This window comes from Ambystoma mexicanum, chromosome 12 (genome assembly GCF_040938575.1).
Source record: "Ambystoma mexicanum isolate Mex_15411 chromosome 12, UKY_AmexF1_1, whole genome shotgun sequence".
NCBI lineage: Eukaryota > Metazoa > Chordata > Amphibia > Caudata > Ambystomatidae > Ambystoma > Ambystoma mexicanum.
Genome location: NC_090936.1, coordinates 108,558,923 through 108,585,215, shown reverse-complemented (window position 1 = coordinate 108,585,215; position 26,293 = coordinate 108,558,923). Strand labels below are relative to the sequence as shown.

General features: G+C 50.4%; 1 protein-coding gene across 17 annotated transcripts in view; it reads right to left on the bottom strand.

Annotated features, from left to right (window-relative positions):
* The window catches only part of PPFIBP1 (PPFIA binding protein 1), a 1,584,927-nt gene that overhangs the window by 997,666 nt on the left and 560,968 nt on the right, over positions 1–26,293 (bottom strand). For all 17 annotated transcript variants that reach the window (XM_069628106.1, XM_069628107.1, XM_069628105.1 and 14 more), the window contains one exon: positions 14,266–14,380. In XM_069628106.1, coding sequence (XP_069484207.1) covers positions 14,266–14,380 — 115 coding nt within the window. The remainder of the gene's footprint in view (positions 1–14,265; positions 14,381–26,293) is intronic.

Sequence of the window (26,293 nt, the reverse complement as noted above, 5' to 3'; positions counted from 1 at the left end):
TTTCTGGATCTGTCTTTCGTAGTAATAACCAATCACTGGTCTCAGCGTCATACTGACCACAGCCAATGACTGCCCTCTACCTAAGCCCCGCCTCTGGCAGCCATCTTCAGATTTGGAAGCACGTGAAGTGGCAGTATGACCAAGTGAAGAGCCGCAGAGGGGTAGGCGGGAGGGTTCGCATGTGAATCCATGCCAGACCCATGCTGGAGAACAACAGTTACAGGTAAGTAACTTGTTCCTTCTCCAGCATGGGGTCTGGCATGGATTCACATGCCCATGAATAAAGAATACATAGCAGTACACACATGCACAACCACGGGAGGTGGCAAAGGCTCAACATTAAGCATTACATCAAACTCAACATTAAGCATCTTACCTCCTCACCAGGCTCACCTCAGGCGAACAGGTTGCGCAGCACTGCTTGGCCGACCCTGGACTCCTCCCTGGAGTCCCGATCGATGCAGTAGAATTTCGTGAAGGTGTGCGTCGACCTCCACGTAGCAGCCCTGCATATGTCCAGCAGGGGCACACCAGAAAGGAACGCCGTGGTAGCTGCGATCGCTCTGGTGGAATGGGCTCTCGGACGGCCAGGCAGCGGTCGGTTTGCCAACCGATGACAGTACATGATACAGCCGGAGAGCCATCTGGAAATGGAAGCCTTCGAGAGTGCCTTCCCCTGATTGACAGGTCCAGAATTCACAAAGAGTTGTGACGTCTTCCGAAAACACTTCGTGCGGTCCACGTAGAACTTTAGCGCTCTAGCCACATCCAGCGAGTGCAAAGTCCTCTCAGCCGGCGACGAAGGCGACGGGAAGAACACAGGCAACACCAAGGGTTTGTTGAGGTGGAAGTCCGACGGCACCTTGGGCATGAAGGAGGGGTGCGTCCTGAGCACTACCCTCGTGTCGTGAAAAGTCAAGTACGGGGCCTTGCAGGAAAGGGCCTGGATCTCTCCCACTCGTCGTGCGGAGGTGATGGCCACAAGAAACGCTGTTTTCCACGACAGAAACTTCAACGGGGCCGAGTGCAGAGGCTCGAACGGAGGTCCCATGAGCTTGGTCAGCACCACGTTGAGCTCCCACGCCGGGGCTGGAGCCTTCACCGGCGGGAACGATCTGAACAGTCCCTTCATGAACTCCTTCACCAGACGATGAGACCACAAGGACGTCCGCCCCGTGGTTCTGGTGTATCGGGAGATCGCAGCAAGATGAATCTTGATGGACGCGTGTGCCAGTCCAGCTTTGGCCAGCGTCAGCAGGTACGGCAGTACTTGGGGAGCCGTAATCCGTAGAGGGTTAATCTTCTGTGCGTGGCACCAAACAGAGAACCTCTTCCATTTGTGTCCGTAGCATTTCAGAGTCGAGGACGCCCTGGCCTTTGCAAGAACCTCTCTGCAGTCGGCCGGTATGTCATATCCTCCAAACTCTAGCGCTGCAGGAGCCAGGCCTGCAAGTTCAGCGACTTCGGGTCGTGGTGGAGGATGGCGCCTCCTTCCCTGGAGAGTAGGTCCGCGTCCCCCGGCAGCTTGATTGACGGGGACGCTGACAAGTCCAGAAGGTCCGGGAACCATATCTGCCTCGGCCACGCAGGTGTGACGAGGATCACCCTGCACCGTGACCTCTTGAGCTGGTTGATGAGCCGGATCAGCAGTGGCAATGGAGGGAACGCGTAAAGGAACAGGCCCTCCCAGGGGAACGAGAAAGCATCGCCCATGCTCCTCGCCTGGGGAAACCTGCTGGCGAACCTCCGGCACTTGGAGTTCGTCGCCGTCGCGAACAGGTCGATCTGGGGTGTGCCCCACCGTCAGAAGAGGCGATCCACTAGATCCTGCCGTAGTTCCCACTCGTGGCACGAGCGCAGCTCCCTGCTGAGTGAGTCGGCGATGGTGTTTTTTATCCCTGCCAGATGAAACGGCACCAGAAATATCCTTTGGGCGACGGCCCAATGCCACAGGTCCTGCGCCTCCTTGGACAGTGCTGGGGACCTGGTTCCGCCCTGTTTCCTGATGTAAAACATGGTGGTGGTGTTGTCGGTGAAGATCCTCACCACCTTGCCCTTGAGGGACGGAAGGAAGGACCTGAGGGCCCAGAACACTGCACGGAGCTCCAGGACGTTGATATGTAGTGATTTCTCCGTCGGGAGCCAAAGGCCTCTTGCGTGCAGATTTTCGGTGTGCGCTCCCCACCCTTCCAGGGAGGCATCCATGGTCACTGTCTCCTGGTGGGCTGGGGTCTGGAAGTCCATGCCCGCCGTCAGATGCGCGCGGGTGCCCCACCACCGGATCGCTCGTCGGAAACTCTCGTCGAGTGTGATCCTTTCCTCGAAGCTGCCCGTCGTTTGGATCCAGCGCGCGTCCAGGAACTCCTGCAACGGGCGCATCCGGAGCCTGCACATGGGAATGAGGTAGATGCAGGAAGACATCATTCCGAGGAGGGACTTGATGGACCTCACCTTGGCCGCGTCGGCCACCAACATCCGTTGTACCTTGCCCAGGATGGCCCTGGTCCTCTCCTCCGACGGGGAGGCCAGAAGGGACACTGTGTCGAGCCTCGCTCCCAGAAACAGTGCGTCTTGCGCGGGTACCAGGTGGGATTTGGCGTAGTTCACGGAGAATCCCAGGTCCGTGAGAAGCTGGACGGTCCTTGCCGTGTGGTCCACGGCGAGCTCCCTCGTCTTGGCTCGGATGAGCCAGTCGTCCAGGTAGGGGTAGACGTGGATCCCCTCTCGGCGCAGCTGCGCCGCCACCGGTGCAAGGCACTTGGTGAAAACCCTGGGTGCCGACCGTAGTCCGAAGGGGAGGGCTTTGAACTGGTAGTGACGCCCTTGGACCACGAACCTGAGAAATTTTTCGGTGCCCCCTTAGGATGGGAATATGGAAGTAGGCATCCTCCAAATCGAACGACGAAAGGAAGTCCCCTTCCTCCAGCTGACCCAGGACGTGCTGGAGGGTGACCATCCGGAACTTCTGAGCCTTGATGAACTTGTTCAGACGTCGCAGGTCTAGGATGGGGCGCCATCCTCCCGTCTTCTTCTTCACGAGGAAGTATCTCGAGTAAACTCCGGAGCCCCGAAGCCTCTTTGGGACGAGTTCGATGGCGCCCTTCCTGAGCTTCGCCTTTACCTCCAGGAGAAGCTGCGGGACGTGAAGCTCTTTCCTGGCCACGGGGGGGACGCACGGGCACCTTCTTTGAAACTCGAGCGCGTGGCCCCGGGCTAAGGCGTCCAGCACCCAACGGTCGGTGGAGATGGACTCCCACACGCTGACGAAGCTCGCCAGCCGGCCTCCCACCGGGGTGCTTCGGTGGGGGCCCGACCCCACGGCCGGTTCAATCCTGTTTTGACGAGGCTTTGCCGCCTTGACCTCCTTGGCGACGACGGCGGGGTCCGCCCGACTTGCCTCGTCCCCTATAGGCCTCCTGAGACGACGAGCGGGCCGCTTGACGGTAGGTGGAGAACCCGCCGCCGGAACCTTTGGAGGCGCCCTTGCCTCCGCTGCTCCGAAAGGGCAGCCGTCGTTGTTGCAGAACCCCAAGGGCCCAGGCCGTCTCCGTGTCCGCTTTAATGGCCTGAAGGGAATCGTCCACTGTTTTCCCAAACAGGTTGTTCCCATCGAACGGCATGTCCAGGACTCTGGTCTGTACGTCTTGACGGAAGTCCGTAGCCTTGAGCCATCCACGCCGCCTAAGGCACACGCTGTTGCCCAACTGGCGGAATCCCGTATCGGCGATGTCTGTCGCAATAGTGATGGCGTGGTCCGACGCCACCTCACCTTCCTGTAGGATCTCTAGGGCATCCGCCCTCTTGTCGTCCGGTAGGAAGTCCAGCAGGGGAGCCAGTTTGTACCATAGCTCCCTGTCGTAGCGGGCCACGATAACCAAGGCGTTAGCCGCCTTAATAGTCGTCGCTGCAGACGAGATGACCCTGCGTCCCATAGAGTCCAATTTCTTTCCCTCGCCGTCCGGCGGGGAAGTCGATGTGGAGGCCGCACACCCCCCCCCCGCTTTCTTCCTGGCCGCCGCGGAGACGACGGAGTCCGGGGTAGGCTGCGCCCGGAGGCACAGGGGGGCCGCGTCCGGGACCCGGTACTTCTTTTCGTACCGGTCTCTTCTAGCTGGCGTCGTCGAAGGGTTCTTGAGGAGGGCGAGGCCCTCATCCCAAATGTCGTCCAGTAGAGGCACCGCGAGGACCGTCTTCCTCTTGGCCTCGCGCCGTTGATAAAGGAATCCTTCCTTTTTCTTCTCCTCAGGGCAGAGTTGGAAAAGTTCGGATGCCCTGGCGATCATGGAGTGGAACGATCCAATCTCGTCGGGCGGAGAAGCCCTGGTGGGAGGTGACGACGGAAGATCCTCGTCGTAGACCTCGTCGTCCGTACCCGTCGCGGCCGTGTCAGTCCCCGTATCATCCCCTCGAGTCGTGGACGGGGAGGAGGGCTGGACGGGGCGCGACGGCTGAAAAGGAGGTGGAGGGTGAATCCTTCTTTTCTTGGGAGGAGGAACGCCAGAAGGTCCCGGTTCTGGGTCCCCCGACGGGAGTGGTTCCTCCGTTGGTAACGGTAGTCTCGTCCTTATCTCCGAGCATAAGGACTGTATAGCCAACAAAATGGCCGCCGAGTTGTCTTGCGGCGCTGGCAGAGGGGAATACGACGGGCGATCAGGGCCGTGGCTTAAGACCTCGATCAGCTCTTCCTCCGAGGTTGAAGCCGAGTCTACGACGACATCCTGCCCCCCCCTTTTTCTTCTCCGCCGGAGGTTTCGCGGGGGTCCTATCGATGGGCATAAAGGAGGACTCCCTCCGAGGTGGCACAGTCTGAGCCAGGGCCGCCGCGACAGTCTCGATACAGGCCTTGGCCGGATGGATTAAGGCCTTCACCACCCTAGGTGCGCTCACCGCCTTATCCTTGAGGGGGGGGACACTGCCTCGCTCCCCCTCCGATGGGGCCTTTGAGCTCGACCAGGGCCTCTCCAGGAGCTTCGCCGGGTGCTCGGCCTTCCTCTTACCCGACCCAGAGCGTTGGCTCGTGGTTGATGGTACCGGGGAGGGTGCGCCCTGCCTGGCGCCCGTAGAGCCCGACCGTTCGGCACTCCCGGTGCCAGCGGACTCGCGGTGCTTGGCCTTGTGTTGGACCCCCGTCGCCGGTCCTTCATGGTCCGCTCCGACATGTTGCCGCAAAACGCACAGTCCTTCTCCACGTGCGTCTTGTCCTCATGTAAGCAGTAAAAACAAAAGGAGTGTTCGTCCTCCTTAAAGACGTTCTGCAGCTGGCATCCAGGGCAGACCCTGAACAGCTTTCCGGGCGTCGAGCTTCCCTTCTCCTGGGCCATGTCCGGGACGGGCCTGAGAAATTTCTGGAGTCCTCCAAAAGCGTAGCTGAACGAAATCTTCACCCTTGAGGGGCGCAGACGAATCCGACACGGGTCCCCGTTGATCGGATGGAGAGTCGGTGGAGCTTGAGGCTCTTTTGACCGAAAAAAACAAAGTTTTTGAGAAAAAACGTGAAAAAATAGCACTAACACTCGAGAGCAATAGCACGAGGATCCCAACACATGAACGTGCGGTAAAAATCTGAAGATGGCTGCCAGAGGCGGGGCTTAGGTAGAGGGCAGTCATTGGCTGTGGTCAGTATGACGCAGAGACCAGTGATTGGTTATTACTACGAAAGACAGATCAGAAACGAAACTGATACTGGTTTTTTTCTTTACCGAGGATTCCCAGCCTGACGACAGGGAATATTCATGAGCATGTGAATCCATGCCAGACCCCATGCTGGAGAACAAGGATTATCCAAGTGAGCGTGAGAGCCATCTGAGATGACATTGCTCACAATTCCTGGAATGAGGTGCTTGAAGAAGCTTTGGGAGGGCCGCCTATACTTTGGCCATGGCAAAACCTGTAGAATTCTTCCAGCTGGAAGTGCAAGATCAGTGGCTGTATCCACCCAGTGGAAGGACTGACAGGATGTGAACGTTGTGCTTGTAACCCAGAAAGAGGCATGAAATAGATTGGCCTGCAGGGTAAAAAAATCAAAACACGCCTTCAAGATGTGTTTCATTTTGACTGGACATCCTTCGCACCAGAGCAATTTGATCATTTTTTAGAGTTGCTGACCCAGCTGCAAGAAACTGCGGGATTAAGAAAGAAGAACAAGTTACTTTCTTACCTGGTAACGTTCATTCGATGGGATGGTCCGACGACGTATTCCATATCTATGATATGTAATCACCACAGCTGTGCTGCTTCAGAAACTTTTTTTTTTCGGCATCTGCGTCCTGCGTCGATGCGCCGTCGTCGAGGACCTCCTCCGACGCCCGACGTCATCCGATGTGATAAGTAGGACGCACGACGCCCGTAGCCTCAGTTGTAGTTTTTTCCCCCAGAACGTGTGACATTAGTCAACTGCCAGTCAGACACAAAGCCTTGCGAAACGTAAGCTGCAATCGCAAAAGAAATTCTGCAGCAGGGAAGGCAGGGCGGGAGCGATATGGAATACGTCGTCGGACCATCCCATCGAAAGAACGTTACCAGGTAAGAAAGTAACTTGTTCTTCGAGGGGATTGGGTCCTCCGACGTATTCCATATCTATGACAGACTCCCAAAGCAGTACCAGAGCAAGGAGGAGGGAAAGAATTTAGAATCAAAATTTAGAATAGCCAATCAAATAGCAGAGCAAAGGACCGCCTTGCCAAAGGCCAGATCCTGTCCTCGGAGGGAATAGTGACGTACAAATGCACGTACTGAAGTCCAGGTGGCTGCATCACAGATGTTGCGAATAGGAATACCCCTCTGCAGGTCAGTAGATGCAGCCATACCCCTGGTAGAATGGGCCCGCAAGCCAGCCGGTGGGTCCTTACCCGCCAAGCGGTAACACTCCAAGATGGCCAAAATAATCCAGCGAGACAAAGTCTGTTTCGTCACAGCTTGCCCCAAACGCTTTCCAGCGTAACCAATAAAGAGTTGATCGTCCACTCTGACCCGGGAAATGCGTGAAACATAAAAGCTTAAAGCTCTCCTAGGATCAAGCCTATGGAGCCTCTCCTCTTCCTTACCAGGATGCGGAGGAGGATAGAATGCCGGAAGAACAACCTTCTGGGCCAAATGAAATTCCGTCACTAGCTTCGGAAGAAAAGAAGGACGAACTCTAAGGACAACCCTGTCCTTGTGAAATACAGTGAAGGGTGGCTTAACTGAAAGTGCCTGTAACTCACTCACTCTGCGAGCGGAAGTAACCGCAACTAAAAACACAGTTTTCAGAGTTAACAGCCTCAAAGGGCAAGAATGTAAAGGCTCAAACGGAGCACCCATAAGAAACTTAAGAACAAGGTTTAAATCCCAACCGGGCACCAGGAAAGGTGACGGAGGGAACACATTAGTGAGCCCTTTCAGAAACTGTGAAATTAAAGGGATTTTAAAGTAAGAACACACTTCAGACGAGCTCTTAAAGATGGACAGGGCCGCCAGGTAACCTTTAATGGTACCCACTTGCAAGCCCCTGTGGGCCAAAGAAAGTAAAAAGGACAGAACCATGGGGATGTCACATGCAAAAGGATCCACATTCTGAACTCTGCACCAGTCGCAGAACTTACGCCAACGGTACAGAGACTTTGTTGCTGGCCTTCGGGCCAAAAGCAACACCTCCATCACGTCTTCAGGGAGGTCCCAATCCTTATACCTCAACCTTTCAGAAGCCAAGCGTGAAGGTTGAGGGATCGGACCTCTGGATGGAGAACCAGACCCCCCTCCCGTGAGAGCAGATCGTCTCGGTAGGAAAGACGACGTGGAGGGCAGATGGACAAGTCGGGAAGGTCCGGGTACCACGTCCTCCGAGCCCACGCCGGAGCAATGAGGATCATCCGGGAACCGAACTTCCGTAACCTCCGCAGCACTTGCAGGATGACGGGGACTGGAGGAAACGCGTACAGCAGCGGGAATGACCACTCCACCACGAACGCGTCTCCTAAGGCTCCTTTTGGAGGAAATTCCCGCGAGCAAAACCTTTCGCACTTCCGGTTGACACTGGAGGCGAAGAGATCCACTTGAGGGGTCCCCCAAAGGGCGAAGATCTCCAGGAGAATCTCCTGAGCCAACTCCCACTCGTGAGAGATCGCGCTCTGCCTGCTCAGAGCGTCCGCCGTCACGTTTTCGTCTCCGGCCAGATGAACTGCCGAGATCGAAACTTCCTGCTGGATGGCCCAGAACTCGAGCTGCATCGCCTCCCTGCACAGAGGAAGTGACCCTGCCCCCCCCTTTTTGTTGAGGTAGTGCATGGCTACTGTGTTGTCCGTCAGGATCAGGACACTCTTTCCTCGCACAGTCGGCAGAAAAGCCTTCAGGGCTAGCCCGACGGCCATCAGCTCCAACAGATTGATATGGAGTCTGGACTCCGACGGAGACCAACGACCGCTGACTGTCAGCCCGTTGGCATGAGCTCCCCATCCCGTGAGGGATGCATCCGTCACGATCGTCACCTCGGCCAGGGAAGCCAAAATGGAGCCCCCTTCATCAAGTTTCCTTCGACGGCCCACCACAGAAGGTCCCGGGCGACCGAGGGCGGCACCTGAACCGGGTCCGACATCCTGCCGGAGGACTGCGACCATTGCGTCTTGAGTGCCCACTGCAAAGATCTCATCCGCAGGCGAGCCTCTGGCACCAGAAGAATGCAGGATGCCATGAGGCCGAGCAACCTCAAGAACTCGAACGCTGGGAGCGTCTGGGCATGCTGAAACTTGTGCACCAACTGCTGAATGTGAAGAGCCCTCACCTGGGGAGGAAAACACTGCCCCAGGGAAGTGTCGAGCACTGCTCCGATGTACTGGAGCCGCTGTGTTGGCGTCAAATGGGACTTCTTTAAATTGAGGGAGAAGCCCAGCCTGTGAAGGGAGTGGCAGGTGACGGACAGATGATCCAGGACTTGCTCGGGAGAGCTCCCCCTGATCAACCAATCGTCCAGGTAGGGGTAGACGTGAATCCCCCCTTGCCCGAGATGCGCTGCCACCACCACCATGACCTTGGTGAAAACCCTCGGGGCGGAGGTCAATTCGAACGGCAGGACCCGAAACTGAAAGTGCGAGTCGCCAACCGCGAACCTCAGGTACTTCTTGTGCTTGGGATGGATCGGCACATGGAAGTAAGCATCCTTGAGTTCGAGTGACATCAACCAGTCCTGAAGCTGAAGGGCCTGGAGGACTTGAGAGAGAGTAACCATCTTGAACTTGTCCTTCCTGAGGAGTTTGTTCAAACCGCGCAAGTCCATGATGGGTCTCAAACCCCTGTCTTTCTTCGAAATCAAAAAATAAGGGGAATATCATCCCTTGTTCCTCTCCGCTACAGGCACCAGTTCTATGGCGCCTTTCTCCAGCAGGGCTTGAATTTCCTGCGCAAGGAGCGGATCCTGACTCTGCAAAGAGGTTCCCCGGTGGATTGTCGCGAGGCCTGTGCCGAAAGGGAAGACAGTAGCCGTGGGTTATGATCTCCAGAACCCACACATCTGAAGTAATGGCTTGCCACTCTACAAGATGCTGCGCCAGCCTTCCCCCAACCGGCGAACCATGGGACATGGCCTCATGACTGAGTGGGAGCGGCTGCGGCGTTACCTGAGGGCAAAGAGGCAACTGCCCGAGCGGCCTTGGCACCACGGGTACCCTGTCATCCACCTCTGCTACCCCTGCGCTGGCCTCTTTGACTGCCAGCTCCTCTCGCTTTACTGAAGGATGAGTAATAGCGAAAGGAACCACCCCTCCACTGCTGTCCCCTAGGACGAAAAGGCAGAGGTTGGCGAACTGCAGCGCCCAACGACTTCGCTGCAGCTTTTGAGGTCTGCAACCTCTCAAGGCTCTCATCAGCCTTGCTGCCAAAAAGGTGTTCACCGTCAAAGGGCATGTTGAGGAGCCGGGACTGCACATCAGGGGCAAACCCCGACTTCCGCAACCACGCAAACCTGCGTTATCACGGTGCTCGCCGCCATGGACCTACTGACACATTCAGCTAAGTCCAAACCCGACTTAACGGACTCACACATGGCATCCTTACCATCCTGGACCATAGCAAGGAAACCATCCCGTTCGTCCCCTTCGGGAATATGTTCAGCCGCTAACGCAACACAGTTCCACAGAGTGTGTGTGAAACGAGACAAGGCACAAATGGAGTTGGCCGCCTGAAGCGCCATACCACCAGAAGAAAACACTTTCTTCGCCCAGCCATCAAAACGTTTGCCGTCCCTATCAGGAGGGATGGTAGGGTACGACGCCTGCTTTGCCGGGGCCGTGGCCGCCTGCACCACCAAACTCTCCGGAGTGGGGTGCCTGGTCAAGTAGCAGGGGTCGCTACTGGCTGGACGGTATTTTCGCGACAAGGATCTGCCCACCGCCAGGAGACTCTCCGGAGCAGTCCAAGCCGCCGTCACCCTTCTCTGTAAAGCCATATGGAACGGCAGTTAGGGGACCAACATCAAGGATGTCCGTTAGATCATCCTGCACAAACTCCCCTGGGGGAGCAGACCATCCCAAGTACTCAGAAACCCTAGCCATAAGGCGCCGGTACGAGGAATCGGCATGAGAGCCAGGCTCAGGCCTACAAAACTCCACCTCCGGAGAGGTGTCCAGTCCACTGGCATCATGCAGTGACTGCCTCAAATCATCAAACTGACTATGGCCCGAGACAATTTCATCTGGAACCTGACTAGGAACCAGGCCATCAGAATCCTCATCCGCCTCTGAAATATATTCCAGGTGGCAAAAAGAAGGCACCCGAGAGTGCTTGCTCTTAACCAGAGCCTTCCTAGGGGGTTCCCCCGTGCCACGGGGTACCTCCGACGCGAAAGGCGTCGATGGCGTCGAGCGAATCGTCGCCGGCGTCGAGAGAACAGGCATCGGCGCCGAGAGGATTGGCATCGAGGAAATCGGCGTCAACGTCAGATGCAGCGCCGCCAGTCCATTCCTCCGGCGTCGCACGGCTGGTGGGGTAAGCGACGTGCCGGTCAGAGTCCTCCGAAGAGGACCTGGAAGACGACCGGTGTCGGCGCTTCCGAGAATGCCTCAAAGAGGCTGAGGAGTGGCGAGACCGACTCCTAGAAGGAGACCCACGAGACTTCCGACGATGGCGCGGAGAGTCACCCCTCGAATCATCGGTCGAAAGCCCCACAGACTTCGACTTCCGCGGCTTGGACACCCGACCTACCGACAACAACTTCTTACGTTCGCGTAAGGCTTTGGACGTGAGCGACTGGCAGTCGATACAGTCATCCGTGTCGTGGGCCTCCCCGAGGCACCAGAGGCAGGCGTCGTGCGAGTCCGTCACTGACATCTTGGACCCACACTCCCCGCACTTCTTGAAGCCCGGACGCGGGGTCGAAGACGAAGTAGAAGACATCTTCACACGAAGGATTTTCACAAAACGAACAGGTTCGAAGAACCGAGAAGAACAGAACTCCAAAGAGTCGAGGCGTTAACCGAGATTCATGAAGCAACACGTTCGCGGAAAAAACGGAACCGAGGCTACGGGCGTCGTGCATCCTACTTATCACATCGGATGACGTCGGAGGAGGTCCTCGACGACGGCGCATCGACGTCATCGACGCAGAAAAAAAAGTTTCCGAAGCAGCACGGCTGTGGTGATTACATGTCAGATATGGAATACGTTGGAGGACCCAATCCCCTCGAAATGCATAATTCACTAGGGACCTAAGAAACTGAAAAGAATGCCTTTATGTTGACTAATAGAATGTCCTTCGCTCCCTGTACCATATTAGATACTTTGTGCAATGCCACCCTAATATTCATGCAACCAAAACAATATGAAGGACTTGATTGAATGTTGTCTATGTAATATCTAATATTGACATAACACTAGTAAAAGAAGAGCAAAGTGATGTTGAAGATATTGCTGCATTATTGAACAGTCATTATCCATAAATAAAGCTTTCACTAAACTCTTGATTTAGAATTACTCAGTATAGATAGCAACAGGAAATTAAGGCTCAGTTAAGGGGCCGGGCAGGAATAACCTTAGTAATGTAACCTCTACATACTAACAAGTACATACTAAGGAGAAAAATAGAATCTTCTAGATAGTGTTTAAAGCACAAAAAGGAGGGAAATGAATGCTCGCAAATATTTTGCGTTTTCCCAAGAGCACTGAAAAAGCAGCTGGCCATGTACAGGGCAGCATCACAGCCATTAATTTTGATCAGATGCAGCTGAGCAGTGAGAAGCCCGGATTGGTTGACAAAAATCATACAAGACCAGAAGACTCTGGGACTATGGCGCAAGTCTCTGTTCAGAACATAGACACACCCAGTGATATGTAAGTGACATGTCAAAAATGGAGAGGCTGGGTTTTGCCTGGCAACTGGAGGGAATGCCACGTCAAACGCCAGTTACCAGGCAGTGTGCGATTATGCATGGTGGCGTGATCCACCACAGGTGTGGACGCTCTCGCATCGTAGAAAAATTGAATTGTACAAGCAGGAGATATGGTGCAGTTGACCAAGCACCCAAAGTCCATCGATGTTCTGCTAAGGAAGTGTAGTATTTATATTTAACTGATCACATGTTTCCAGTGGTCTAATGCAGGATTTCCTGTGTGTAAAAAACACCTGATGAGTCTGTGTTTGGGTGCCCTTTTCGGAGTATGTGGATACTCTCCTGGTTTCTCTGTCTGTTTATCTACAGCGGTAACCGAATACATTTGAATTTTGCTAACCAACACCAGCTTGAACAGAGTTTGGATTTATCTGCAGCTTTGACAATGTGTTACAGGTTTGGTGCAGATGATTTTTCCTTCAGGCCTCTAGCTGCTACCTCATCCTTCAACATTGTTATTGTGCTTAGGGTAGAGATGCAGCAGGACCTTCCCTCCTGCCCGTCTCCTCTCAACTCTTCTTCCCACTCTCCTCTTGTCTCCACATTTTTCAAATTGCTCCCCCTTTCCCTTCTCTAGCCTCCTTCATATTACCCCTGCAGGCATCACTGAGTGAGTGGGGGGTCACCCCAGTTCTATCCCCTAGCCTCAAAAATGGAACTTTGTCACAAGGCCAAGTACAATATCACAGCTAACAGATTTTCAGATAAAAGCATGACCCCCCCCCCCCAAGTGAGAATAACTCCCCAATTCTTTGCCCCCTCTACTTTTTACACTCCCGATATACCTTCCTAAATTGATCTCTCTTCCCTCATGAGACAGCAGATCTATACACGTACAGTTGGCAGTCTTACTTGCAAACAAACAATCCTATAAATACTAAACTAAACGTAGTTTCCAAAAATGTTCACAAATCGATGTAATTAGCAGTTTAAGTTGGTCAGCCGACATGTGTTTCAATCCATGCAGGTCGCTCAAGGACAAGATATTTGAGTGCTTCCCACGGTTGGTGGGTGGATTGTAATGCTGGTTCCGGTAAATCCAGAGTGGCACTGTTAAAGTTGGCACTCCTGTGCTCAAAAATGATGCCATTATCAACACAGTTATCTGTTGATCATAGAATCTATGCATAGGAGCCCAGGTGGGCTTGTAAGAGCTGTGCCTTTTCGGCTAGCGGACAAGATTAGAAGGGGCCTTTGGGCTCGGCTGGCATCCTTGTTAACAAGGACGTCAGCCGAGCCAAAAGCCTGCATGGGTTGAAACTGTGTTGGCTGACCAACTTAACTGCTAATTAAACCTTTTTGTGAAAATGTTGGGAAACTACGTTTACTTTATTGTACTCATCAGTGCAAGATATCCAGGGTTCAATCCTTAACAGTCAATACACAAGGTGTGGGAAACGCGCTCCCTCCCGTGATCTTGCTGCAGAGCTAACCCACCGAAACATTGATATAATACAGACCACGTATTTAATCACCCAGTGTTGCTCAAGTTGATTCAGTCCTAGCGCCCTTTCCTTTATCTTATCAATTAAAAACAACACTATACATTTATCAAAGCCCCAGGACACCAATCTCTCGGAAACAAAAATCCAAAGCCAGCACTAGATTTCCACAAGTACACAGCAGTAGTTAGTGACTGAAAAGTTCAAAAGGCTAGGATGGCTAGGACTCAGTGGTGTAGGCACTCATTTAAGGGGAACAGCCCATGATTTAAACATTTAATAAACATGCAGACACATACAATGCAGCTCTTCATCTTAAAGTACATGATTAGTACTTAAATCAGACTACTTGAAGCTTCCCAAAATGCAGTAATGATCACCATCTGAGAATATTACAAAGGCAACTGGTTGAACTACAAAAAAACATGCAAGTGAGTTGAAAAATAGCCTACAAAGCATTTCTTTCCTACCTTGCTCAATAAGATCTCCACCTTCTGTTTTCAGTTTGCCACTAATCATTTCTTGTAACCTCTTTACCTCCACTGCTTTTTGCTCCAATTGCTCCTTTAATGAGACAAGTTCTTCCTGAATGGAAATGATTAATGTTAAATACAGAGATTGAAACTTTTGAATAAAAGAAATGGGATGAACATGCAGAACACCACAAACATGTTTATATTTATGATGGTCAAGATTCAAGCTTTTTGCAAGCAGGACAAGCATGCAGCAAAAACCAAAGGAAGGAGCATTACAGAACTTCCAATATAATGTGTGCTTTTTCTCATGATATCTTACTGTCACTTAACCTATTGGAAGATGTGACAAAGTACAATGATATAGGCTGTTTGACATTGGGGACAGGCAACACCAGCCACTTCATGATAAAAGACAGAAAAGTTAAACAGAGGATCCCCCAGTCCAACAGCCTTGAGAAATTCCCATCCCTGTTGAGCCAGAGTCCCCACCCCATCCCCAAGCTCCCCCGAGAGCTCCCCTCTAGCCTCAGAAGAAATCCCCAAATTCATGGCCCCAAAGGGACTTCAGCAGTCAGAAAATGTTGAACAAACCAGCTGCTAAAAGTGACATTATCCAGGAGCAAGTCTCCTTTGGACCTTTCTCAGAATGCTAATAGTGCCCCTAATGTAGAGGGGAAAGGGAATAGTCTAACCTGGATGCCACAATCACCGGCGGTCGCTGCTATCCAAGAGACGAAAATGGGCACAAGTAGCTTTAACTAAAAAAACAAATGTAATGGTAACAGCGTCAGGAGTACTGAACATTGGGTCCTTAAAACTCAGGAAAGCTAACATTCAGTGGCACTGAGCACATCTGTGAACCTGGACCGTCAACACACACATGGACGCTAGCAAAAAGTGCACAATGGGCACCCTCACCACTGGAAAAAACGCAGATGCCGAAATGGCCTGCACAGTGCCAACCATGATCAGCAGTGCAAGAAGGCGGATAGGCATAATGAGGGCTCTGTCCACCGCTTGCGCACCTTCATGGACACAAAGTACAGTTTATTGATTCAACATGAGGAACCAGTCTACAGCCTATACACATAAAACGCCTCTGCACAATTGCAGGCCTGCTGTCAAGCCCATAGCCAAAAGTTCTAAGAAATCCAAAACTTGTTACATCACAGCAACAGACATGTATTTCTTACAGCTATTGAGAAATGGACAGAGAAAACTGTAGAGTATCCATGTTTTGAGAAATTGCATACCTCCCACCCGCCCAAAAGCCTACATTTGTCATGGTTTTTATAGGGTTTCACACAACAAGAATCCTACATTAGACAGTAAAACACATTTAGTCGGTCACATTTAAACATTACACTTCCAGGTAGAACATCCCTTGATCTTGGCTGCATTATCACTAGCAGCACATCTCCTGCTTGTACAGTTCCATTTACTCCCATCATCTGACAGTGCCTGCCCACATTAGATTACTCGACCACGCATAATCAGTCGCTGCTTGTACTAAACACATTGGAAGGCAACTTACAGAGGGGGACAAGTTTGTGCATATTAAGAAACTTTGGGTTTTCACCCTAAGTTACTAGGGTAATCCAGACGTGGAACCATTGCTCACTGTTTTTAGAGAGGTACAACTCCACCTCACTGACAAGGCCCAACTAGGCCGAAACACATGTCTGGGGTTGCTGTTGGTACTCTTGTTCAGAAGAGAATTGCCTGGCATTTCGGTGCTCGACTGCCCTTGGGCAGGGCAAAGACTGATATGTATTTCTCTTCTGTGAAAGGATGGTGAGCTAAAGACTCTGGTTGAGACTCTAACCCGGGATATAGGCCAGTAGAGAGACACTCCCAGGATCCCCCTTGTTTGTGGCTTCAAGTCTTATACAATGTGTGTCAACCAATTATGGCTACTTGTGGCTCAGCCGCATCAGACTATTATCATGGCTGAGGTGCTACCCTGTTCGGGACGAGCTGTGCGCATTGCTCATTGGATAACAAATGTCAGGCCTACTCAAATCTGTCACTATTCGGGCCCTTAACATAGTTTTATCCTGTCCCTACATAGACGGTAATGATAAACAAAGAAGACACCGAGAGGTTAACCAAAATCCAAACAAGGTAGGTGAGCAAGCAGTTACGGTTTAGGCTCAGGAAAAGCGTGAGAGTCCACACAAAGCAACACTTAATAATTAAAGTTAGACAGCAGTATATACAAATATAGTTATTAGGGCTTTAATTACACAGTAAGCATAAAAGAATCACAGGTAAGCATTGCCAATCAAAACCAAATATGACAAACATACACATTCACCAATAGGAGAATACAGCTGCATATAAATTAGTTACCAGTGTTCAACAGGTAAGTACTCAGATGCAAGGAAAATAGGCAGAGATTGTCAAATTAAGCATAAGTATAACTTCGCTCTATCTTACGAAGTCTAACCCTAAGATGGTATCAGCCTTTGTGCCCGAAAGTCACAAGTTCTAATATCTAACATCAGACAGGGTATTTCAGAAATGATGAGTGGGCTGTGGTGGTTCTTCAAAAGTTTCTAACAGCAATACATGTAATTACCCCAAATCAGGTAAGTACATCACCTCGAAATGTATCCTTAGCCCAGTTACAACAATGAGAGGCCAGATCAGAGGGACTTTGGGCAAAGGGATTCAAAATCAATGTTATCCTATGTAAAACCGGGGGAGGGGAACCAGACACAGGTATATTAATTTACGCCCTGACTCAAATTCTTCAAGATACCTCTGCAGGTCTTCCGGAATCTGTTGGGAAACACAATCTTCTGTGCTTGGTTTGGATGAGGCAGGCACTGGGGTTGCAGGTGCAGCAGTCACTTTTCGTGTTAGGCGTTAAGCAGAAACCTGTGCAGTTCCCTTAGGGACCACTGCAAAAGATTTAAGATTACAGGTGTTTGGCAGTAAACCCACTTGGTAGCAGTCTGTACCACACAGATTCACTTGGTAGCTGTGGCTGAGCAGTCAGACTTCCCTCAAGAAGAGTTAGGCAGTATATAGAGTATACACAATAGGTACAGAGATACAGTAGCACAAGCAAACACTGACCAGAGCTTTGGTGTAAAAGTATATAATTATTTATTTAAAGACACACTTGTAAATTACACTAGCACAAAGAGGCAAGTAAATTCAGCACACATTCACTATTATATATATATATATATACAACCCTAATTACTTATTAGACAAGTCTTAATGAGAAACACCACTTATTTTCAGACAGAGGTGAGCGCTTAACATAAGATGGCACTCTAATAAGTTATTAAAAAGGGAGGGAAAAAGGCAGAGTTATGGAAGCACACAAATTTCAATACTTTTCAAAGAACCACAGTAAGGCAGGATAGGCAGAGTTCTACTGGAGAGCAAGGCAGTCAATTGCAAGGCCCACACTTGGAGAGAACAAGCAGAAGGGGTCCAGGTTCACACAGTGGGGGTATGCCCAAAGAGTCTTGTAGATAGTTCGCACACAAAGAATGAAATTAAAGTCAAGAAAAGTTAGCTAGGTTGTCCCAAAGTCGAGGCTTTACTGTCACCCCGAATGATCCGTCGCAAGGACACAGCCAGGCGGGACACAGTACCTTAAGTGGGAAGGACGCTCCAGCGGGGGCAGTTGTTCCTGGCAGCGGGTGCAAGTCGGTGTTTCGTCCAGAGCAAGAGGAGGTCTCGACGTGGAGGAAAGATGAAGGTCGTTGCACTGCCAGGGAAGAAACCAGCCGCAGAGTTCTTCGGTTAAAAGGTACTACCCTTCTATTTGCGGTAGTGGTAAACCGTGGTATTCCGGTTGCCGGGGTGCTTGGCACGGGCAAGGCAGCCACGAGATGCTCCAGGAAGGCGAAAAGAAGGCAAAACTGGTTATCCCCACCAGTCAAAGGAAGAAGACTCTCCGGACTGGAGATCTCTTCTGTCGTCGGGAAAAGAGGTGAGACGGTTCAGCAGGGCTCCACCGGTGGTGTCGTCGTTGCAGGTCGGCTCAGCTTCTCCCTCCTCGGATTCTTAGGTCCTGTGGCGACTTCTCAAGTTCCAGTCCCCAAAGCCCTGCTTTTATGCAGCAAACCCCCATTCATTCAGCCTAGCTGTCAATCAAACATGCTAAGTGGTGAGCCGGCCAGCTCACCACTTGGGCCAATCACACAAGAGTGCGACTTGAGTTGTCAAGGCAACTCAGTCCAGGGTGCCTAAACCCCCTCCCACACCCCCTGTGGTACCCAGACAGAGTGGCACCACTTTTGGAGGCTTCAGTGGAGAAGCCTGCCAAAAAGTGGAACAAAGGGCTCAACTTGGGTTGGAGTCACAGAAGAGAACACAAACGCCATTTTAGAATAGAGTTCTGGCAAAAAATACCAACCGGTGAATTAATATTAAATAAATAAACCGGCTGTATGTTCGAGGCTATAGGAATTAAATAATTAAAGTTGGTAGCCTCGAACAATGGGAAAATCCCATAGAGATATATTTGCGGTCGAATATAAAAAGTAGTATCCACTGCCACCAGCCAAAACTCGATCAGGGTGGATGGAGACGTTCCCCCTCGAACAACAGACCCTGGGGCAATCGAATTGCCCCGACCAGTACGTCCACAATATGATGGTTTGTACTGGTTTCTGTTCATAATTTGGGACTAGTAAAGCCAATGGTGACTTTACATGCCCTGGGAGACAGTAGTCAGTCCCAGGGTATGGAGTCTATGTTTGGGAGTCGCTACGACACCCCTGGGTTACGGCACGGAGGGTGCTGTGTAACCCACATCAAAAACACATGAAACCCTATGGAGTAAAAGACCCCATAGCCCATAAAACAATTGGAAAGACAAAGGAACACCTCAAATCATGTCTAAGAGTGGGAGTAAAAGTCTCACTCTTAGCAGGAGAAAGAAATAAACCCCAAAAATCCAGCAAAGCTGCTGGGGGACTCACTAGGTTTGGGAAATTAGCCTTTACAGATAATTCTCCCCAACATTGGGTGTGGGCCGTGTTGCACAGCAAACCAGACAGCTTCCAGAAGACACCAAATGAACAAAGGTGAAGACTTTTGCTGTGCAGACTCTTCAGGACACCTCACAGGATTGAAGAAACATTGTTCCAATGAAGGTAACCACAGTCAGCTGGCAACAAGTGATTGTACAGTGGCGAAAACAGAACCAGCCTCAGCAGGGCTTCCGTTGGATTGAGACGGGAGGATCGCTCAGGGGCAACGTGCTTGCCTTGGAAGCAAGACACGGAGCACCACAGATTCGATCCCGGGGTCCGCGCTTAGAAACCTCTGGGTATTAAGAGTGTTATAAATAACCGATCATATCAGACTGCCAAAATGTTGAGGCGACTTGTGGCATAAGCTGAAGATCTGCAAAGTTCTAAGGCTCTGCTCGGAACGATGATGGCTGCAGCGAGGTAGCCCAGGAGAGAGCTGGTAGGTCCATCAGGTTGTCCAGGGACACATCCAAAGGCTCCCAGTTCACGGATCTTCGAGCAGTGGTCGAGACTGGCTGTTCCCACCGGTCCAGGTGTTGGAAGCACCAATTAGGGTCTTTTGAGATCAGGCAGAGGATCAGGGCTTCACAGGGCCAAGCAGTGGAGTCTATACTGGTCAGCTGCAGGGGTTGTCATCGGGTCGTCAGCAGGCTATTCTTCTATGTAGAGGTCTTGGTTCCAACAATGATCTGCTGAACTGTTACAAGGGCCCTCCTTTAATCGAAGATTCGGGCTGGGCAAGCCCAAGCCTACTAATCGTAAGGATCAGGCACAGGTAGTATAGTTCAGTGGCAACGTGCTTGTCTTAAAAGCAAGACGACGCAGAGCAACACAGGTTTGAAACCCAGGTACGCGCTTAGAAACCTCTTCGGTATTAAGTGTGTTATTATAAATTATATAAAAAAAAATTTAACATTCAAACCAGCCAAGGGTTGTTCAATCATGGAAAACCACTGGCCATCTGTGAGGAACCTCAGGTCATCCTTACTTCTAGTCCCCCTATAACCGCCTCTGGGGTGGCCAGGGAAAAGCCAACGCTTTTGGATCCTGACCCTGGCAGTGGAAGTGCGAGGGAGCATCACCTGGTAGAGGAGACATGGGAAGTGGGGCGAGGACATCCTTAGGTGAGACATGGTATCCCCCATTTACCTTTCACGACAAATCTTCCATCCCCTCAAGCCTTTATAGGCTTTTGTCAGCCCTTTTCCTGTGCTGACCCTAAAATATTCCCTAAAACACACCAATATGCTACTGCATGAAGATCAGGACAACTGGAACAACACATCCTCATTTTGTTAAAGCAGGTACCTATCGAGCCCAGCCACATACTGAGACGAGGAGAACAATAAGAGTGAATCAGGACTACTGCTTTAGTGGTTAGCGGTCTAGTCCTTTTTGGAATAATTATGGTGGTGGGAACTTTAAAAGGTGGAATCCAGATGGAAATGGAGTCAGCTGTGGGAGAACGCCCACAAAATGCTTGGTGCAGGCAGACCTCTCCAGTGTAGCATTGTGTCTGGGGGAGCACCTTAGACCCGTGGAAAAGTGCAGAATTTATGCAGCGGGAACAGAAGGTACAGGACGCTGGAGGCCGGTGGCAAGCCGTAAGAAGGAGGCTGGCAAGACCGAGGGAAGCGCTTGTTTGAGTCCTGTAGTGCAGAGAAAGCACTGCTGAGTGAGCGCGAGCCACGGAAGACCGCTGGGAGAAGAGAAGACAGAAACCTGTGGCGGTGCAGGACCTCGCAAGAAGCCGTAAGACCGACCAGTGAGTGCAAGCAGAAAGGAATACCGGGCTGGCAGGCGGACAAAGAATGCAACTAATGGACAGTGATTTAAACGGAAACACACATTTCTATTTGAATGAAAGCAGATATAATGCATTGTGAATACTGAATGAAATGAAATCAAGTTGTGAACACTGAATGAAACGACACTGAAAACACCCATAGAGGAGCTTGTATTTTACAATATCCAGGTGTTTTGAAAGCTGGAAGACTTGAACTCTTTGTGAAGGGAACCGTGTGCTTTATGAACTACATTTAACTTGGGGAAGATGATTACAAGCCAAGAGCTAGAAGAAGCTCTGAACTTTACTTTGAACACTAATCATTTTTGATGCCGTCATCCCTACACATTGTATGTCGTTAGTTATGAGAGCAATATAGGTTTTTACACAGACCAATGTTATACTTTAGACTTCCAGACGCAGACAGTTTTATTTAGGTGGGGAATACCCACCTTAGAATAGGGCAAGTTAGGTATTACTCCAACCTGCCTTTTTGAGTTAATAAAACGACTTTTAAACAAACTTGAACCTGCGGTCTGTATTTGACTCATGATACCTTCATAAATGGTGTCAGGGTGGGATGCGGCTGAACTGATACAAGTTGGGGAACCCTAAAGTTTGAAATATTAAGTCCCTGAGCATCAGACTCTTCAGTAGCCACAAAGGGCTCTATTGGGTTTGATATCTGCAGGAGTAGGGAAGAGATCATTCGCCCAGGTGAAAAAAGACTAATACCCACTGATTTGGTTCTGATTCCACCCTCAAATACCAACATCAGATTGGCTCAAAAGTCAGGACCAGAATGGAAGTTTGGAATTGATGTGCTAGCAGGGGTTATAGCATCCAGACTTCAGAAGTGATATCAAAGTGTTATCACAGAATCATGGAAAGGATCCCTTCCACATCCGTCAAGGGGATACTATTGTACAAGCGGTGCTCGAGAGAGCAGTAATCCCTAGGCTAAAGGAAGAGGCCAGGAAGGAGGTAACTGATCGAGTTACCTGAGGCTTCAGAGAGGCAGATGATACACCCGACACCCCTCAAGACCCCGAGCCCAGAAGGGCCAAGAAGAGGAAGCTGTCATGACCCTTGCCTCTGGCCCTCACTGGCAAGTCAGCCTTCCAGTTAGGGCCAGGTCAAAGGCCTTAATACCTCATCCAAGACACTCTCGGAGTCCGTCCTGGCGCCTTTGGCGCCAGGCTCATAACCATCATGAAGACCATCATTAGAATGGGACTATTTAATTGGGACTATTTAACTTGGGGGGGTTCAGCCAACATGGAGGCACACACATAGCTCAGTTACAAGGAACTGAGCTATGCTGTCTAGTCTTTTGGGTGTGGAAGGCCTGGGACTACTTTACCTGGACTACTATGGGTGTGACAGGGCTGGGACTATTTTACCTGGACTACTTTACCTGAGACTATTTAAACCACAACCAGACAGCAGAACATGCTTTTCTTTATTCTGCTGTGGGCAGCGCAACGCTCACCGTGTCCAGTTCTTTGATGCCAGCTTACCTGAAACCAAGGACCTGCAGAGAGAGAAAGAACACTACGAAACTTACCTGGAACAGTATCCTGTCCTCAATCCATCGCTGACTTCAGTTCCACTCACCTGAAGGTACGAACTCCATCATCCAGCACCGCATGCATCCTGGAATACCATAACCTGGAAAGCGGAGAAAGAACGACAGCATTGGTAAGCGTTTACTCACGTTTCCTCCCAAATGAAGAAAGCCACACAATTCTTACCTGGGTAGTCATATCCTGGTCAGTATCATTGCTGGAATAGTACGGCGCTCGGCGAGGAACATCACAACCTGCAAGGAGAGAAAAGACACAGGTTAGCAATATAAAAGGCGAAACAGCGCAGCGCATCGCGCATTACTCACCAGACAGCATCGCGCACACCGCGCTTTCGCCCACCGGCCCATGCTCATCTTCAAACTGCATGACAACACCAAAATACCTTTCCATACCTAAAAAGAAAGAAGCAAGACATTATTATTCGATCTAAACGGAACAGAAGAACTGCATATTAAGACTGTAAAGCAGAAAACCTACGGGGTCGCAGCAGGCCTGGATTCCCACAGGGTGGCTTGCACCAGTGAAGTAACTTGGTCGCTGCTCGCCCCACATCTACGCGCCCCTGCCACGAGGAGCAGGACGGAGAATTCACTTTTTACAATATTTAGGTGAGGAGAAGGCCCATTGGGAAGGGAGGAGTTTAGGCCAAGGGAGGTGGGAAAACAATGACAATCTGGTATTGAATCCAGCTCTCCTATATTGCAGACCCATCTTTAACGAGAGGCATTACCAAGGGACCGGGAGAGGGTTCAAGAGTGCAAATCATCCAACCAGGGCTGGGTGGCGTCCCCATGGATACCAGGTGAGCATAACAGACACAAACTCTTACCGACCTAGACTTTGCCCCAAGGAACGACCTATTGTTGGATGAAGCCTTTTTGCAAATTATACCCGAGCAAGAGGGCCGTGAGAAAGGAGGACCTTTTTTTGTTGAAACATGGGCTAATGTACAGGGGAGACACTACTCCAGAGGGCATAGTAAAAAGCCAACTAGTTATCCCTAAAAGTCACAAGCAAGTAGTCCTGGAAATGGCTAATTCCGATCTAACAGGAGGTCATCTCGGACAAAAAAACAAGCCAAAATCCTGAATATGTTTTACTGGCCTGGAATTGATGCGGACATTAAGATCGTTCTTCAGTCTTCTACAATATGCCAAAAGACTAGTACACATATGCCACCAAGACCCCTTAAGCCACTTCCACTCATTGAAGTTCCATTCTCAAGAATTGGCATTTACATTGTGGGCCCGTTAAGGAACACATCTTGGTGATAGTCAATTATACAACCTGCTATCCAGAGGCCTTTCCCCTTAGAGCAAATACCACCCAGCAGATCTTGAAACACCTACTTCCTTTCTTTTCACGAGTAGGGTTTCCCAAAGAAATCTTGACAGATCAGGGCTCTACATTTATGAGCAAACTCATGGTGGAAGTCAAAGAACGGTTACACATTACTACTCTAAGAACCTCAGCAGATCACCCACAAACAGATGGCCTTGTTGAAAGGTTTAACAAGACCTTGAAAACCAAGAAGCGAAAACTGGTGGCACAGGATGGCAGAAATTGGGATCAAATGATACCTTGGGCTCTCTTTGCTGTTAAGAAGACTCCCCAGGCTTTTACATGATCCTCCCCGTTCAAATGACTTAACGGGCGGGAACCTCAACATATCCTGTTCAAATGACTTAACGGGCGGGAACCTCAACATATCCTGGATAGGTTGAGAGAAACTTGGGAAGAAAGAGAAGAAGCCCCAAACCCACTCACCCAGACTGCAAACCGGCTAAAAGACCACATGAAGGTATTTAGGTTGTTAGTTCAAACCCACATAGCCAAGACACAGGAACAGCAGAAAACCTCATATGACAAAAAGGTTACCTTAAGATCCTTTTCAATAGGCCGAAAGGTCTTGGCATTGCTGCCAACTTCTGAAAACAAATAAATAACTAAGTGGCACGGACCATATGAGGTACTAGAACAAACAGGCCCATGTAACTACAAAATTTCCCAACCTGACCGCCGATTAAAGACCCAGGTATATCATGTTAATCTATTAAAAGAATGGAAGGAAAATCCTACAGAGTGTAATGCCACTATGCTATCCTGTCTGTTGCCTGAAGAGTCTGATAAAGTCCTGATTCCTCCCGAATTTAGTAATAACCAACAGCAAGATCTATATGACCTCATACTCCAATTTCCTGATGTATTTAGAGAGGATATAATATCTATTTCATCAAAAGAAGGGAGATATACATACTTAATAACACAACATGTTACCCTCTAAAATCTGAAACCTACCATACGGCCACTTAGCAAATGTGGGCTGTGTGTAATCTAATTAATGACACATGACAATACTTTCACTAAAATATCATATTTTAATTCATTTGCTTAATCACACAAGTATCAAAAAACATTTATAAAAATACATTTACACCGCATAAAAAGTATACAATGTTAAAAGTAGTTATTCCACCACACAGAATCAAGTTTTACAAATACTTGAAACACTGCGCAGTAGCAACTCAATTCCTCTTGCTCCCTACTGCATTCACAAAAGTGCCTTGTGCTTCCTGTAGACTTCTTAAACCTCGGTCCCATATGTAGCTTCTCTCTTACAGAGGTCTGTAGCACGAAACAGCAGACCGTAGACTTGCAAGAGCAACACATGTGAGAGGTGGGAAGCGTACCCATCCATTGAATGGACAGAAAGCCAGGGTGGGGATTTCCAATTGGAAAATACAGATCCTTGATATGATCATTACCCTACAGATTGGCGATATGAAGATCCAGCGCTTTAAGTGGGCCGGGGCCTCTCAGAAATTTCGTTTTGAGGCGGGGCCCTGCCGGGGCCCAGTAATCTCGCCTGACAGCCCCGGCCACTACACGCAAAGGCATTTTTTTCTACAGCCTGAAGCTCTCGCTCGTGTGCGAGAGCTTCAGGCTACAGAAAAAAATGCCTTTCAGCCATAATGGTGGCGCCGCACCTGCGAGGCATCCCTTTAATCAAGAGATTCCCGTCGGCCGGCGCCACCATTATGGAGAAACATGAGGCCGCTGGAAGCAGAGGCCTTGCTTTCTAAATACTGGAGCTCCCGCGGATTCGCAGGAGCTTCAGTATTTAGGAAAAAGGCCTCTGCTTCCAGTGGCCTCACCCTTTCAGCCTTAATGGTGACGCTGCCCCTCCCCAGCTGGCGAGGGGCAGCACCACCATTAAGGCTGAATAGGCAGGCGCTGTCCCCTGCCAGGCAAGCCTATACAAAATAAATGCAGAGATCAGCACCCTCTGAGAGGGTGCTAATCTCTACAAAAGGCTGCCTGGCAGGGGTGCCCAGTAGCCCATTGAGCCGGGGCTCGTCAAGGGGGCGTGGCCTAACGGGCCATCAAGACCCCCGCTGTTAGGCCGCGCCCCCTCGATGAGCCCCGGCTCGATTTGTAATTCCACTTAAGGCACTGTGAAGATCCAATATATGACCTGCATTGTGGACGCATTACCCCATGGTTGTTTGGTCACAAGAAAGATCTAACAAACTTCCCCAAGAGAGAGAGAGAAGCTATATATGAGACCGAGGTTTAGGAACCGAAACTATAGAGAGAAGTCTACAGGAAGCACAAGACAAATTTCTGCCCCTGAAGAATGTCCA